The 15284-nt window shown below is 46.8% G+C and overlaps 1 protein-coding gene across 6 annotated transcripts in view; it reads right to left on the bottom strand.

The window, feature by feature from the left end:
* SPTBN1 (spectrin beta, non-erythrocytic 1) overlaps nucleotides 1-15284 on the bottom strand; it is a 115479-nt gene that overhangs the window by 37752 nt on the left and 62443 nt on the right. For all 6 annotated transcript variants that reach the window (XM_088052658.1, XM_088052661.1, XM_088052659.1 and 3 more), the window contains 7 exons: nucleotides 9203-9354; nucleotides 4729-4902; nucleotides 4083-4174; nucleotides 3631-3711; nucleotides 2842-2957; nucleotides 1883-1995; nucleotides 1091-1278 (listed from right to left, as the gene is read on the bottom strand). In XM_088052658.1, coding sequence (XP_087908784.1) covers nucleotides 1091-1278; nucleotides 1883-1995; nucleotides 2842-2957; nucleotides 3631-3711; nucleotides 4083-4174; nucleotides 4729-4902; nucleotides 9203-9354 — 916 coding nt within the window. The remainder of the gene's footprint in view (nucleotides 1-1090; nucleotides 1279-1882; nucleotides 1996-2841; nucleotides 2958-3630; nucleotides 3712-4082; nucleotides 4175-4728; nucleotides 4903-9202; nucleotides 9355-15284) is intronic.

Here is a 15284-nt window from a genome sequence, read left to right as displayed (position 1 = left end):
TCTGGAGCATTTCCAGGGATGGGGCAGCCACAGCTTCTCAGGGTAACCTGTGCCAGGGCCTCACCACCCTCACGGGGAAGCACTTCTATAAAACATTGAATATAGTCGACTACAGTAAACTGTAATAAAGCACTTGTTTAAAATGTTGACATGGTGAATGGTCCCATAAACACTTCCATCTTGTGTGGGAGCTGGGAGCAATGGAAATAGCCCACACTTCCCCTGGAGCCAGTTGGGGCAGACAGCAAAAGCAGCTTCACAGAAGTCAGCTGTCTGAGTGTTTGGATTTAAACCCCTTGGGAGACAGGAAAAGGCTTTTTTTTTTTATTCTGGTATGTGCACTATCCTAGTTTACTCCATCAGCACAAGAAATGGAAGTTTTATTTAAAGCCCTCTGCAGTCAATAAACTCTTCCCACTGTTTTCCCTGTGTTGTATGCCTGGGAAATAAACAAACTCCATGGACATTAGGGAATAATCTGCAATTTTAGATGTCTGGATCCTGTGTAATGTTTCAGGTTGTGATTATTATCCATTAGAACTCATATTAGACAAAAATAATAAACAGTTTTGATATCACGATCCTAAAAGAAGCTTTCCAGAAATAAGTTGCCCAGTTTTGCTTGTATCAGTTTGAGTAAGCAGAGCTGTTTGACAGAGCCAGACACACTTCCTTTTCATGATGGATAAGCAGCAGGGATCTTTTAATAGCAGCATTTTGGTATTATCCACTGCTATTAAAAGCACAAGTGGTGACATTACTGTACTACCATGGTATGCTATTACCACTTGTATGATAAGACAGGCATCCCAGGGCAGGGACAGCTTCCAGGACTCCCAGATCCTGTGGGAGACACGCTTTTCTCCTTGATGTTGTTATGATCTGCACGCAGAACAGCACAGAGCAAACAAGCCCCAGGTAACATTGATGAGTACCAATCAGGAATATGAGAGTTGGGCTTGCTTAGGAAAATAAATTCTTAAGCCACAATTAAAATTACTTGGATGTGTTTGTTTTTTAAAAAAAAAATCAATGAGTGACTAAGCCAACAAGAGCACTGAGTGTTGTGTTAAGCTGAGATTAAACTCACTTGGGTGGTTTCTCCACTGTGCGGTAAGTGTTGAACGCCTGCAGCTGCTGCTGCACCCCAACCAGGGAGTTGGCAAATTTGCGATTGTTGAGGATGATAATGGTTTGCTCAATCCACTCCAGCAGGTCAGAAGCCAGGGACTCGTATTTTTCTATCATTTTCTCTGTTTCAATAGCATTGTCAAGCACCTGCAACAGCAGCACAACACACATGAGTCACAGGGGCAGTGCCCTTCAGTCATTTAAATCCAACAAGCCACATAAAAGGAACTGCTGGGAGAGTTGAGTTGTGAATCAGAGTACTCGCTGCCGGGATCCCCGAGGAAGGAGAGCTTGGCATTTTTCAGCACTCAATTCCCAAGATCCCAAAGCAATAGGGGGGCAGAGCTGAGGCTCACACAAGGATTCATGTTCAGTCTGCCAGCTGTAAGGACGGGGGCAGTGTCACCAAAGGACAAAGAATGACTGCACATGTTTTAAATGAGGGACTTTTCCAGAGGAGACAGAGGGCCCAGAGGCTGAGGAGCAGTTAATGAGAAAGGAAAAGTAGCAATGATGCAAAATTAACAAGCAAAAATAAAACACCAGCCAAGTGTTTTCTAATGTGAGGCAGCTGGAAATTAACTACTCCTCATAGTCATATGGGAATATTTAACATTCAAAACATGTTCAAAAGCAAAAAAAAAAAAAAATTCCCAGAGAGTGGACTCTAAAAACTTAACAGCCGAGAGGAAAATGGAAATCAGAAATATTTAACCTGCTTTGTAACAATTCATAATTTAAACTGGCAGACCTTTCCGATACGTTTTCCTTCGACAGCCAAAGCTTTCATCTTGGAGAAGTAGTGGTAGTATGTCACCACATAGGTGATGATTGACTTTTCATCAGGGTGATCAACACTGATATCTGCAAACCAAACAAGAGTTATCTCAGCATGCTGAGGCTGCAGGGGTGACACCAACAGAGCTCAGCGTGCACCAAGGATGTGTTTGGGAGTCAGAGATGGCTTCAGTGGCAGTTCAGCCCCTAAGGTTGGTGTCCTAATGAAAAATAAATTGAGCAGCTTTGCACTGGTTCTGGCAGTAGTTTGGACTGGGGCTAAAGCTTGGGGCTTTTGGGCTTTACAGTCAAGTTCCAGACTTTGCCACAGCTAGTTCACAGCCAAATAACTCCTCTGGTGTTTGTGTGAGTTGACAGAACGACTGTTAATTGACAATTTCAGTGCTGTGTCAGCATTTGGAGAGAGGAATTCAAGCCTATGTCTGTCCAGGTGAATCTGAGAAATACAGGTGGAAAAGAAAATATTTCCTCTCCTGCAGCAATTCTGAAGCACTGGAAAACAAGCAAGAAGAAATTTGCCCAAACACATCACAGCTGCCCTGTGACACAAGACTCTTGCCCCAGCACTGGGAGCACACACACTCCCGTAGAAGCATGGGCTGAAGCTTCTCTGCTCCTCTGCTTCTCTTCCTTCTCAGAAGGAAGCCTCTGGCTGGAATGATTTTATGGACACATGGCCAGGCCAACAAACTTGTCAGATGGCAGTAAATAATCACAGGATTAAGGGCTCTTGTGCTACTGCTGCTCTGTTTGCTGCTGGAGACATCTCTCCCTCCCTCTCTGCCTGTATCACCAGGTGAGTCAGCAGCTTCCAGCTGTTCTTGGACACAAAAAGCTGTCACAGAGATGTGCTCTGACATGGAGGGGTGGGAGGAAAGAGCCCTTAAGTGATGAAACTGCTGGAATTCTTACCCTCAGGGTCCAGGAGCTTGGTAAGACCAAGGTGCTGCTCTGCAAGGTTAAAAGCATTCTGCAGATTGTAGTGTGCATTTGATTTCTTCAGCTTGTCAAAGTCAATCAGATCAGGCCTAGACAGGATGGAAAATTCTTTAGATTTCCCAAAGCAGCCACCCTCAAATGAACTAAAATCTCCAACCCTTAGAAAACCTGGCCAATGTTTCACATGCCCTGTGCATTTCCCAGCAGTGTTAAAGGAATGAAGCAACGCCCAGCACATGGGGAGAGCTTAACAGCAGGGAAGGTGACACTGGAGAAGAGAAGAACAAAGTTGTGGTTGTGAGTCTCTCCTCGTGCCCATGGAAGCATGCAATCCATCTGGATAACTGTGTCTGAGCTTGCCATGGGCAGCCTCCCCAGCTGTGGCAGCCTGGCACCACATCTGGCCATCCTTGGGCAGGGATTTCCTTTCCCTCCAGGTTGCTCTGGGTGTGCTTCTCCACTGCCGCCCCCGAACTCCAGACCTGGGCAGGGGTTACTCACTGAGGTACAAGAACCAAACCAAACCCAAATAATCACAGGTGTAATTTATGCCCTTGAAACCAAACACAGCCTGTTTTGACTTGTGGCGTGAGAAGATGCTGCCCAGCCGAGCTCACAACGACCACAAGAGCTGTAAAGCTCAAAACAAGGCAGGTTGCTGTAAAACTCTCAGCAACTCCTCAACTTCCTGGTCTTCACGGATTTTTAGAATCAAGCTACAAGGTAGCTGCAAAAGCAGGGCAGACATTGAGCCACACGTACCTGTGCTTATGGATCAGTGCATTGAATGCCATCCCATCCCTCCAGCTTGTTGTAAAGTTGTGGATATTGACGTTGGGGTACCTGCAGAACAAAAACAAGGAGAGTGCAATCAATACAGCATCCCCAGTGCAGCTCTGCACACTCTGGCACCAAATCCAGAGCAGAGAGGCATTAAGTTTCCCTTGAAATTGTCATTATTTCTTCAGAAGAGAGTGAAAAAGAGCCAGCACATTACTGTATGTATTCATGGATTATCAGATTGGTGTGTTTATCACCCAGCATTGACATCATAAATTCAGACTTTTCTGACTTGTAAACATCAACTCACTTGTCTTGAATTGCCCCTCTCTGAAGCCACTTAAGAAGAGATACATTTGCCCATTTAAAATGATTTCAACAAAAACCTAAAATGCTGTAAGAACTTTAGAGATAATCACTTAATCCACACTCACCCAGCTGTTTTCATCTGGCACCACAAAAGCAAAGCATCTTTAGCAGATTTCTTCTCTTTGTTGTCCTCAGTTTCAACGCTGATATCTTGGATCTAAAAGTAACATAGAAGATTTCAATATTTCTCTGAGAAACAACACTGCCTTTTTGGAAAAGGTGAAAGGAACACTGGGAAACACCAAAATTAATACTATTGAATGTTTATTACTATGCTATTTATTATGAGCTATGTATTTATCATATGCATGTATTATTCTTTCTGCAAAATTACTTCCCAGCCTCTTTTAACAGAGGGCAAAGACCAATATGTAACTTGCTAGAAAACCAAGCCAGCTGGGTTATGGATAACCAGCATGGAGATGGAGAGCAGTTCAGGGCAGCATTTCCTCCTGGACCTAATCTAGAGACTGGAACTTCCCATTTCTTAGTGATTTAGAAATAAAGCCATATGAATTTCCCCACAGGAAACTCCCACCACAGGTCAGCAGCACCAATGGAGACTGATTTATCCTGACAGGTTCCCAAGCACTTCTCCCTCCCAGCACCTGGGAGCACTCTGCTCCTAAAATGCAGTGAAAGTATGTGACAAACAGGCATGGAAAGCTCATCCATGTGTGTGTGTGTGTGTGTGTGCGCGCACAACCCTACCTGGAATCTCAGGATAATTGTCCAAATAAGGCCAAGTGTCAGCCTGTGATTCCCATCCACAATATCATGAGACCCCATGTTTTCTAGGTGTACTCGCTGCTCTTTCAGGAACTGGAGGGCTTTATCCACATTCTCCAGGCAATGGATACGCATCCTTCCTTTAGTTGGTTTAGGCTGGAAGGTAAAAGGAAGAATAAAAACCTTTGTTACTGTAGATGGGAGGGAGAAAATCAGAGCCTGATTCTTCAGTCCTTGCCGGTGCATCACCACTCCCAGGCATCAACACTGCACTCAAATTCCAGGGAAAACTACTCCTTGCATCTTCCAGCCCATTTTCACCAGGACAATGGAAGCAGGTGCCAAACTTATGGTGGAAAAACCCAATATCCTGGACCTGAGCTGAACACATGACCCCAATTTAATTTGCCTTTCAAACTTCCCTCATGTTTCCTCTCCAGAATATTCACTCAGAAGCTCAGATTTGAACTGTGAGCTAGTCAGTAAATCTCCTCCAGAAGGAATTGGCATTGCTTTTCTTTGGTCAGTAAATTGGATAAAGAGTAAGAAAATAACAGAGATTGATTACAAATTTTTTCTATATAGAAAGAAAATACTAATTAAAATATCATCTACACCAACATTACATGTTAGCCCAGTGCAACATTATATGAAAGCCCAGTGCAACTGCAGAAACACAATTGTGTTATCAGCATGCAGAATTCTACTGTAAAACTGAATAAAATTAAAGGAACTTTGTTGTGCAGATAAGGATTTGTAGTGGTTTAGATTTGTCTGAATAGCCTGTTCAGTGTTCACTGGGATGTCACCAAAGGTACACAGCCAAACGACTAATTGCCATAATTTTCTTGTTTTCTGCAGTGAATGTAATTAACTGGCCATGGAAATAGCTCAGGCAATATCCTTGCCTCTGAATTCAAGGGGAAGAGTTTTTGCCAGTGCCATGGTACAGTCCCTGCAAACACAGCCTGTGCACAGGGCATGTGGAGAGGGAAGCCGTGCGGGAAGATGTGGCCCTTTGGGACACACAAACCCTGAGGCTTCAGCCCCAGTCAACCTGGCTCTGTTCTCCTCCCCAGGCTGGGGAATGATGCACGGTCACAGCTGCCAGCAAGGGGAAGAATTTCCAGGAGCCCCACACTTCTCTGGGGTATAAAAGGCCCTCCAAAGAGGACCAGATTGCATGTACAGCCTGTGCACACCCCATCCATCCCAAACGCTGCCACTGCAAAGAGCCACAGCTGGGACAGGGGCAGGAGGGAGCTGCACGCTTGGCTGAGGCCCGCCAGAGATTCCTCACCCAGCAGGGACAATCTGGGAGCCAGCCTTTAGCTGGCACCTTCAGTCATCAGGAGTGTAGAAAGCTGGACCTAAGGCTTGAGTGAACCTTGCAAAACACAGGTAGGAGGCAGTTCTGGGGCAGGAGGGAAGGTGGAGGCCCGGCTGCACCCCAGCTCCGGCCCACGGCTCGTCCCAGCCCATGGCCACACCTGGAGCCCTGGAGCAGCTTCCCAGGCCTGCTCACCTGCACAAGGATGTTCCCAAGGCTCAGGAAAGCCTGTGGCTGTGGCCATTTCTAAGCAGCAGTGGCAGACCCCAGCCTGTCCCTTCTGCCTTAACAAGGCCCTTCCCACTGCCCAAAGCAGCACCTGCACCGCCTCTATTGCCTCAAATTACTGAGCAGAAAAAAGCTCTTTTTGTGCTCTCACAAGCTTCAGTGCCATGGTTACAGAGCCAAACCATTCACCAGAGATGTTTTATGTAGAGGAAGAGGCGTCTGAGTCTGGTTTGTGCGAGGTGTGGCTGTGCTTGCCACACTCCCCTGCATAGCCTCGGGATGAGGCACAGAGAGACAGATCTTGCACAGTTATTGGGCTAACACAGATCCAGGCACCGAGCAGAGGGAAAGCAAGAACCAAACCCAGAGTCTTCACATGCACATTACAGGAAAACTCGTTCTACATCAAAACCCTTCCTCTTTTCCAAGTGAAAATGTGACAGAATTCACTACAGAGAATGTGCTTAAGTGGTTTGACCTTTGAGCATCCAGGAATTGTAAGGAATTTACCAATCCTTAATTTAGTTATGGAAGAAACTGAGCTAAATGCTTAATCTTAGGCTGAAAACAATTCCTAGCTTTATTTTTCTATTTGGGAGAAGCTGGTTAACAGTGTGTGCAAACCAAATTACAACTGTCCTTTCATGCTGGCTGGATTCTTTCCCACTGTACTCAGTGAAAGCATTGCGTGCTATTAGTTTCCTTCCAAACACTGCTGTGCAGAGGACGTGATGCTGTAAGGTCTGGACTAAACACTAGGATTAGGGAATCAAACTGAGCAAGGTCAGGAAGATGGAGGTGTTGCTGTTGTTGTGGTCCAACACACCTCCAAGGACTTTGCCTTTTCATCAACAAAAATCACAACAGGTTTTGGAAAATGCAGGGTTTGTGCAATCAGAGTGAGAGGGCAAAGAGCAGCCCTGCTTTCCTGATTGGCATCCAAAATCCTGGACTCTGCTCCACAGGCTCCAGCTCCAGAATCTGCACGCCAGTTTCAAAAGAGAGCAAACAATTCTTGTTTGTTCCACTGCGCCAGTAGACACACCACGTTCATGGGATACTCATCTCTGCTAGTTTCTGCTTTCTTACCATTTGATGTTTCTTGCCTTGATCTTAAACCTGTGTAAGATCTGCCTTCTAATTTCCCTAGGGCACCATGGAGATGTCAGAACCTACCTAATATTGACTAAAATAAATTCCAAAAGACTGAAGAACATCAGCGAGTGGATGCTGTGTGGCAATCCTCCTGGAACATTTTTGGTGTGTGTAAGATCCTCCTGGAATACTTCTGGTGTGTGTAATTGTCTCAAGGTTTAGTGCATTACGTTTACTCTTGTTTGCAGAGGAAGGTGTGGTGGAATGCACTGTTCAAACAGAGCCTGCTGTCCTCCAGCCTCAGATAAGGAAGCTACAGAAAGAGTATGTGGTGGTACAGGCAGCTGCCAACACCAGACACAATGATGCAAGTGCAGCTCCATGGAGGCTCCTGCCCTCTCCCCACCCCGCAGCTGCCTCAGCCCTGTTTGCATTTTCCAAAACCTGGAGAGAAAAATGTAAATGAATGTCACAGTCACAGTCATGAGACTGCTCTGAGCTTCCTATTTGCTGCTGAAAGTCAAATCTTGGCAGTGAGACAGGGAGACTTAACCAGAGGTGACACAGTTGATGTCTCAGCCCTCAAATAATGGGGCATGTTGGTCTCAGCTACCCCTGTGTGAGGAATACCTGCTACCTGAGCACGTCAAACCCAACACGTCTGAGGTGAGCAGTGTGGCAGAGCCAGAGAGGGGCTCTGAGCAAACTGCAGCTGGATTTGTTACAGGATTTGTTACCCCATGCACACAGGCACTTTTGTGCACCTCACAACTCCCTCACCCTCCCAGATGCATTCAGACAGCTCTTCTGCCTCCCCACACACACACTACACTGGGCCATATGTTCCACTCATTTACCAGAGTCTTAAGCCACAGAGCTCCACTAATAGGAGAGCTTGATGACAAGTGATTACCCAGCCCCCTGCAGCCTTGGGTCTTAGCTAAAGACTCGTATTTCTTTGAAAAGATTGTTCTAAATTAGGCAGTTAAGAGCATCGCCATCATTTAAGGAACTGAAGGAGAAGCTGATACCCAGCCATTTCCTGGCACCCAGTTTTCCTCTTGTGCAGCAGCATTTTCCACTACAAGGACTTTCTTACTTCACCACTCCTTGTGCTGGCACCAAGGGGGTGCCTCAGCACACCCAAAGAAAGAATTTGACCCATTTATTTAAATTGATTTTAGACATTGCCCTAACCAAAGAAAGCCCAAGCCTTATCTATCTGAGTAAAACCAAGTACACTCAGGGACATTCCTCAGCAGTGGGGTGTAATGAACACACCTCCAGCTGCTCCCAAGGGTGGCGTGGCCCTCTCCAGTTGTTGTCCTGCACAACCCTGGCATGCTCTGGGAAGGGAGCAGGGATGTGCCAGGCCTGCACTCCTGCATCAGTGCAGGGTTTGTCAGCAGAGAAATGTGCCACTGCCACAGGGCCCAGGAATGCCCCCCAGCATATCTAACTCATCACCACCAAGGGATCTAAGGGGCTCAGGAACATTTTGTACTCTGTGCCTGTCAGATTTGGGAGCAGGGAACATGCTGCTGCAAGCACTCAGCATGTTACCTGCAAGAAACCTTTGAAGAAGACTTCCTTTGATTCCCACTGAAGCCAGTAGGAAGGCATTTTAATGGTGTCTGGATCCAGCTGAAGCAATAGATAGAGCTCTTTTTTTTTTCCTTTAATATATAAAAAGACATTTTCAGTGCTGAAGCCTCAGCACTCACATATCCTTTACTGCAGTCGAGCCAAGGATTCACAAAACCCCACCCAAACCCCCCACAATGGATACTGACAAGCACTTACAAGTCTCTCTCCTGAAAGCACTTCCAGGAGTTTGATGAGCATCCTCCCATCTCGAAGGTCAGTGTACAGGTCTGTAATTCGGCAGGACACACGAGCCAAGTGGGAATTCACCCACTTTGTGAAGGTCTTCTTCTGAACTGCCTCACGTTCATCTGTGGGGAAAACAACCTAATGTTACTCAAAATAAATCACAGCTCATGTTTCTGTGTGAAAATGGGATGGTCAAACATTTAAAATTAATTCAAAGGTATGACTTTGGGAGAATCATTGATGAAACTAGGATTTTCATTGAAAACTCGCCGTTCTTCACCTGCTGAGTTCACCTGCTCTGGAACACACACACAAATCCGCAACAGATCCCCAAAACACCACAAGTCATTTTGGATTAAGACAAGTATGATAGAGAGCAGAGACCAAAGCTTCCCACTGACTTTTTTCCTTTGTCATGACATTATTTATTTGCAGATTCAACATTCATAACTGTATTTACACAATGTCAACAGGGATTTTTCCATAACTGCATGCCTGAGGTAGACAAGCATTTATATCAAGCCCTATCAAAAAAAATAGATTCTTTCCACCTTCCCTTCCCAGAGTCTTTCACAACTGTTTATAGAGGAAAACATTGGCTGTGAGAGCTCTCTTACTGCACAGGCTCGCTGCAGTCCAATTAATTCACAAACTCCTACCCAGCTATCTGCCAAGCCCAGAGCTCTCAGACAGAAAACATTATACATCTCTGTGGTTACATTCTTTTGCCAAGGGCTTTGGATGAAGCCCTTCCTTGTTAGCCAAAAGTCATTTCATTGAGCTGGGAAATACTACAGACCAAATTTGTCAAAACACAGGTGCTCTGACTTGGCCTCTGAAAGCCACAGAGAGATGAATGGAAGTGCTCTGCTTTCCCAGGCAGACAAGATTCCAAGCCTCCCAATCAGTGTCTATAAAGGTGTTGGCATGTGCAGGAACAGGACATGAAGATGGGTTAATATTAAACTACAGTGCTCCCAGCTCTGAAAGCTCCAAGAATGTTGCTTGAAACATGGAGAACATTCCAGATCTGACTGCCCAGGGGTTTGGTGGATGCTGTCCTCCCAAAGGAAGAATGTGCTCCCCTCCTGGCAGTGCAGCACAGTGGGGGCACGGTCCCAGCACGTTCATAACCAGCCACTGCCTCCAGAACCATAGGGACAGCAGCAAAAATCTGGTGGTGGTGATGGGGGATGACAAAGGTGCTGAGAGTGAAGAGGACAGAAAGCTGGGGACCAAGTTAAATAAGAAAAGACAGTAAGAAGAGAAATCAGATAACAGAATGGTGGTGAGTGGGAGGGAGAGCAGACCTGCACTGAGTGGTGCTTTGCACAACTGCACAAACCCCACCCTAAGATTTCAGTTCCTCCCACTTATTTCTGAACTTGTCCTTCCTACACATGTGGTTGGACATGACCAAATCTACTGCCCTGAAACTGCCCCATTTTTGACAGATTTTACTTACCTGTAAGATGTGAAATTAAAAATGCGGCTTGGAAAAATGTCAAAGGTGGGGTTAGTGACAAAACATGTGCTTTGGGTGAACTGACAGTTTGCATTTTTGTGTTTGCCCTCCCTCCGTATGGAGCAGAGGATCCCTGCGATAGATGAAGAGAACAGGAAATCAGCAGGAACTGCAGCTAGTGTCTACCAGCTTTAAATATATTTTTTATGAACTATTTATAGCAAGTACCTGGGAGTGCTGTATCTGCATATCTGCTTGTCTAGTAATCCATGCCTTCACTTGAAGTATTTTTTTTAAATGAGTCACAGAAGAGAAACCTTGCAATAGTTGGTGCTTTTTAAAGAAAATTCCAACAGAAATAATGTCTCCTTTCACCAGCTTGAACAAGCCCCAAAACTTAGCAAGTTTATTTAATCACTGTAGTCTCTACACAGAAGCACAAAATTCAGTGATCCCTGTGCTTACATTTATTCCAAAGAGAAATGCCAATGTACAAGACTCTTAAAACAGAGTTGGATACACAAAATACTTTGTAAAACAAAAAGAGCTCTCAAATACCATCTTAAAGCCAACCATTTAAAAAAATACTTGGTCACAAATTATGGCTATCAATAATCCTCCCAATTTGGGAGTGGAAGTAAAGAGTGGGAAAAGAACATCCATGTGGTTTTAGTCAAAGGAGATGTAAAAGATGTCTAATTTTGAAGAGATGAAAGACATGATGTGGAAAATGCAGTGACACATCAAGTCATGTTGTGAAACCTTTGGAGCCATGGTATTACCTGACACCAGCTTGGGATCTTCTGGTGTTGAAAGCAAGTCAAGGAAGCCAAGTGAGCAAGCAGCCCTTCCAGGACAGGGAGGACAGGTCCCTCCTGGGGACAGAATCCATTTGGCTCTGAGGTTGCTTTCCCAGAAAGCTTTCCCACCCCAATGCTTTCAGTGGCCCCAAAGAAGGACAAAGTACGTTCTTCAGGCAGTGGGGAAAAAACCTTGAGAAATTTTGACTGACTTCTTGTCTTGGGTGTTGCCTCAGCATCCTTAAGCACAGTGAACTATCGGGGAGGGAGAGGATGGGAGTCCAGCCTGGCTGGAGGCCCTCTGTGCTGGGGGAGCTGATGGTGGTGCCTTTAGGAGTGTTTTCTTTACTCCAGAGTTCAAAGCCAGTCGCTGCCTCTCCCTTTCTGCTCGCCCATTTCCTCAGCCTTGCTCTCCTGGCCTCGATTTCCTGTTTACAGCGAGAGGCAGCAGGGCCTGGCTGGGGCTCCTCACCTCCGCCCCAGCCCCAGCCCCAGCTCGCTCCTGCCTGAGCTCCTCTCACCTGATCCCCACCCATCCTCTGTGGAACCGCTCTCCTCCCTGCTGGCCGCTCCGCTTAAAAACAGTGTGAAAATCTCTACTCCACAGCTGTGCTGCTTCCAGCGCTAGCTCCTCCACAGTCAGCTTTTCACATGAGCTCCAGCAGCTTCAGTGCTGGAGCTATTCATGGCTTTTCACTTTCTTCCCATCTCTGATTTACAGCAAGCAGGGCCCAAAGCAGGGAGATCCCTGATTGTCTGTGTGCAGCTCCATGGGAAAACCCTGTGGCACCACACAAGGGCTGGGCCCCACATGGCGCTGCCAACTTTTGGGGACAAGCAGCAATTTATGTCAGAAAAATGCCACTGGAGAGACACAGCAGCTCTTTCAGGCTCCTAATGGGGTGCTCACCCAGCAAGGCCAGGCTTTATCCTGCGCTTGGCACACGTAGAGCATGGCTCTAATTCCCCATCCACACTCTCAGCCAGAGAAGCCCCTGGAGGGAGAAGGCACAGCCCTTCTTACCCCGCATCACTTCACTCCTCTTGCACTCCCACAACGTGGGAAAGCAAACCAAGCCCATTTGGAAAGTGGTGTGACTGGTGCTGGTCATGTTAAAACCGCTCCTGATTATTTCTACATGGTGTTTCACAATGACAGCAGGTTTTTGCAATGCTTTTATCAACCCTTTCTAACTGATAAACTGTTTTTCTGCTCTGGAGTTCCAGGTTAAAACACACACGGAATTAAAACCAAGGAATTTTGGTTGTATGTTTCAGATAAAGAAAGATAGGTACAGAAATGTGGTGCTTAGAGCCCTGACAAGCTGGTTAAGCAAACAACCCACCTGTGACTCTCTTAATGTGCAAAAACCTCCACAGTAAGAGTCAGGTGCATCCATGAGTGGTGACTCCAGGGATTTAACATCAGCCATGGGCCCTGAGCGCTATTTACAAACCTCATGCGATGGTTTTGACAAACGTCCTTCATATTTTCAAAAACACAGTTACGGATTTTGAAGATTAATTAAACGAGAGAGGATACGGGTGGAGCTCCAAGTGTCCTACCGCTTGTGAAAACATTTGTTTCCCAAGGGTAAAGAGAAATGAGCAACATGCAAAACATGCACAGCAGGAAAACGGAAGCTGCTCTCAGAGCAGGATCGATAATAGAGAATCCAACTTATCTTGAAGCAACACTGGGAAGGAAATTTCCTTTATGCGGAAGGCCCCATGACAATGCTACCACCAGACAGGGGCTCGCAAACTGCAGCACTGTGATTGTGATGCATCAAGGACTGACTTTGTTTAGGAGTTTAGTAAATAAACCACACTTGGTACACTGAAAGCATAAACTGAGCTGGACAGGATCACAAACAGGTTTCTAACCCCTTCCTCACTTGAGGGAACACCATTCTTCCACCACTAATTTGATGAGAAAAAATCCAACAAAAATGCAGTCCACTTTCTGAGAGCCCAGAGCTCAGTTACCAAGTCCCCAGTGCGGGACAGTGCCAGGGGGGTCACATACACCACCCCCCTTGTCACACGCTCAGCTCTGCCGGGTGAACTCAATGGGGCTGTGCCAGAATAATGGTGAATTTGTTTTAATAACTGCCCTGGGAAAGGCAGGGCTCCAGGAGCTGGCTGAGAGCGGCGTGGGCCCCGTGACCCTGTGTACTCCCACAAGCCGCGGGCGTTATGGACCCCAGGGCCTTTGTGTGCAGCAGCACTGACCGCAGCCGTGGCAAAGGTTACCTGTGCGGCCACCTGCCTGCTAAAAACAGCTCCCAGACACCCTGATCGCTCCCATACCAGTCAAACCGCATTTCCAACACACTGACCTTGGATCCCTTTCAAATGGAGTGCCAAATCTGCTTGGGCCATGCTGCTGCCAGCCCTGCACAGGTAAAATGCCTGTGGATGTGTGACAGCTCTCACCAGCCCCTGGACAGCAGCAAAAGCCTCCACACAGCAAAGGGGTGCTCTTGAAGGAGCCCAAAAGTGAAACTGGAGCACAGAGAGCTGAAAGGAGCAGTCTGGGACTGCTGCTGGGCTCTCAGCTCCTCAGGACAGCCCAGCCATCAGTGGCACCAACAGCCTCCCTGCCGAGCCCAGACCAAGGGCAGCTGCTCTTGGCACTGGCACTGTCCAGGGATCCCTGCAATACCTCAAGCAAGACAAATTCCACATGACTTTTAGTCCCTAACTCCAAAAGCTTCATCTCCTGCAGGTTTCCTCTTATACTTCCATGCTGGAAGGAATTTCTTCAGCTTAAAATGATTAATTTTCTCACTACAGCATCCAGTGTGTGCCCTACATGAAGCACCGCTACATCCACTGACTCAGAGATCAGCTGAGCGCTGCTCTGAGCACACCACTTCTGCTGATATCCACTATCCACAGCTTCCCAGAATTTCCCAGATCATATCCTTATAGCACAGAGAAAACAAAGCTTCCTTTCACAGAACAACGTTCCCACTGCTGCTGGTGTTCAGGGTGCAGGATATCACCCTATGCTTTCTCACAGATACGAGGATGTGGAGTGAAATAGCCAGTAATATTCACAGCTACACAAATTCCAGCTGTGCTTAGAGGTTTTCCAGCTGAGAAAGATGTGTGAGGGAAGGGCAGATCAGCTACTGGGACCAGAATGTGGTGACCAAATAAGATTTTATCAGTAAACAACACCAACAGATGTGCTGTGATAACCTTCACTGCTGCTTGGAGTAAGTGAAGAGCGATAGAGAACATGAAATAACTCCAACATGGCTCCAGCCTCTGGTATTCCAGCCAGGAACAGCCCAGCCCTGAGGCACACAGAGCCCTCAGCAGGTCTGACACAGCTCCTTTGGTCACCACTCCAGGTTGTCAGCACCTTGACAAACAGCACTGATGGCTCCTGCTCCTTCGATTCCCTGTCCAAAGCGAGAGCTGTGCGCTCAGAGGAAGCTGGGGACTGCCAGCAGCCCTGGGCTGTGCCTCGGGCTGGGGAAGGAGGCTGAGGCTGGGTTTCTGTGCTCCACCCTGGGGTGAGACCCCCTGTGGGACTGCGGCTTGTGGGGTGTGTAGCTATGCAAAGCACTGAACTGATGCACCACTAAATATAGCCCAGAGGGTAAAATGCACCTCATTGTATCCACTGAGGATCAGCTGAGGAGAGAAACATCTGGCTTGGGTAAACACTCCCAAAATGATGGCCTTTCCACATGGTCACACACATGCTGTATTAGTCCTTGGGCATCAGGAAGCCCAGAGAACAATGCATAAGCATCCACAGCCAGGCACA

This window comes from Pseudopodoces humilis, chromosome 3 (assembly GCF_049639895.1).
Source record: "Pseudopodoces humilis isolate 2021_Gansu_Grassland_sample_001 chromosome 3, ASM4963989v1, whole genome shotgun sequence".
In the NCBI taxonomy this organism is placed as follows: domain Eukaryota; kingdom Metazoa; phylum Chordata; class Aves; order Passeriformes; family Paridae; genus Pseudopodoces; species Pseudopodoces humilis.
This window is presented reverse-complemented; position numbering and strand designations above follow the sequence as displayed.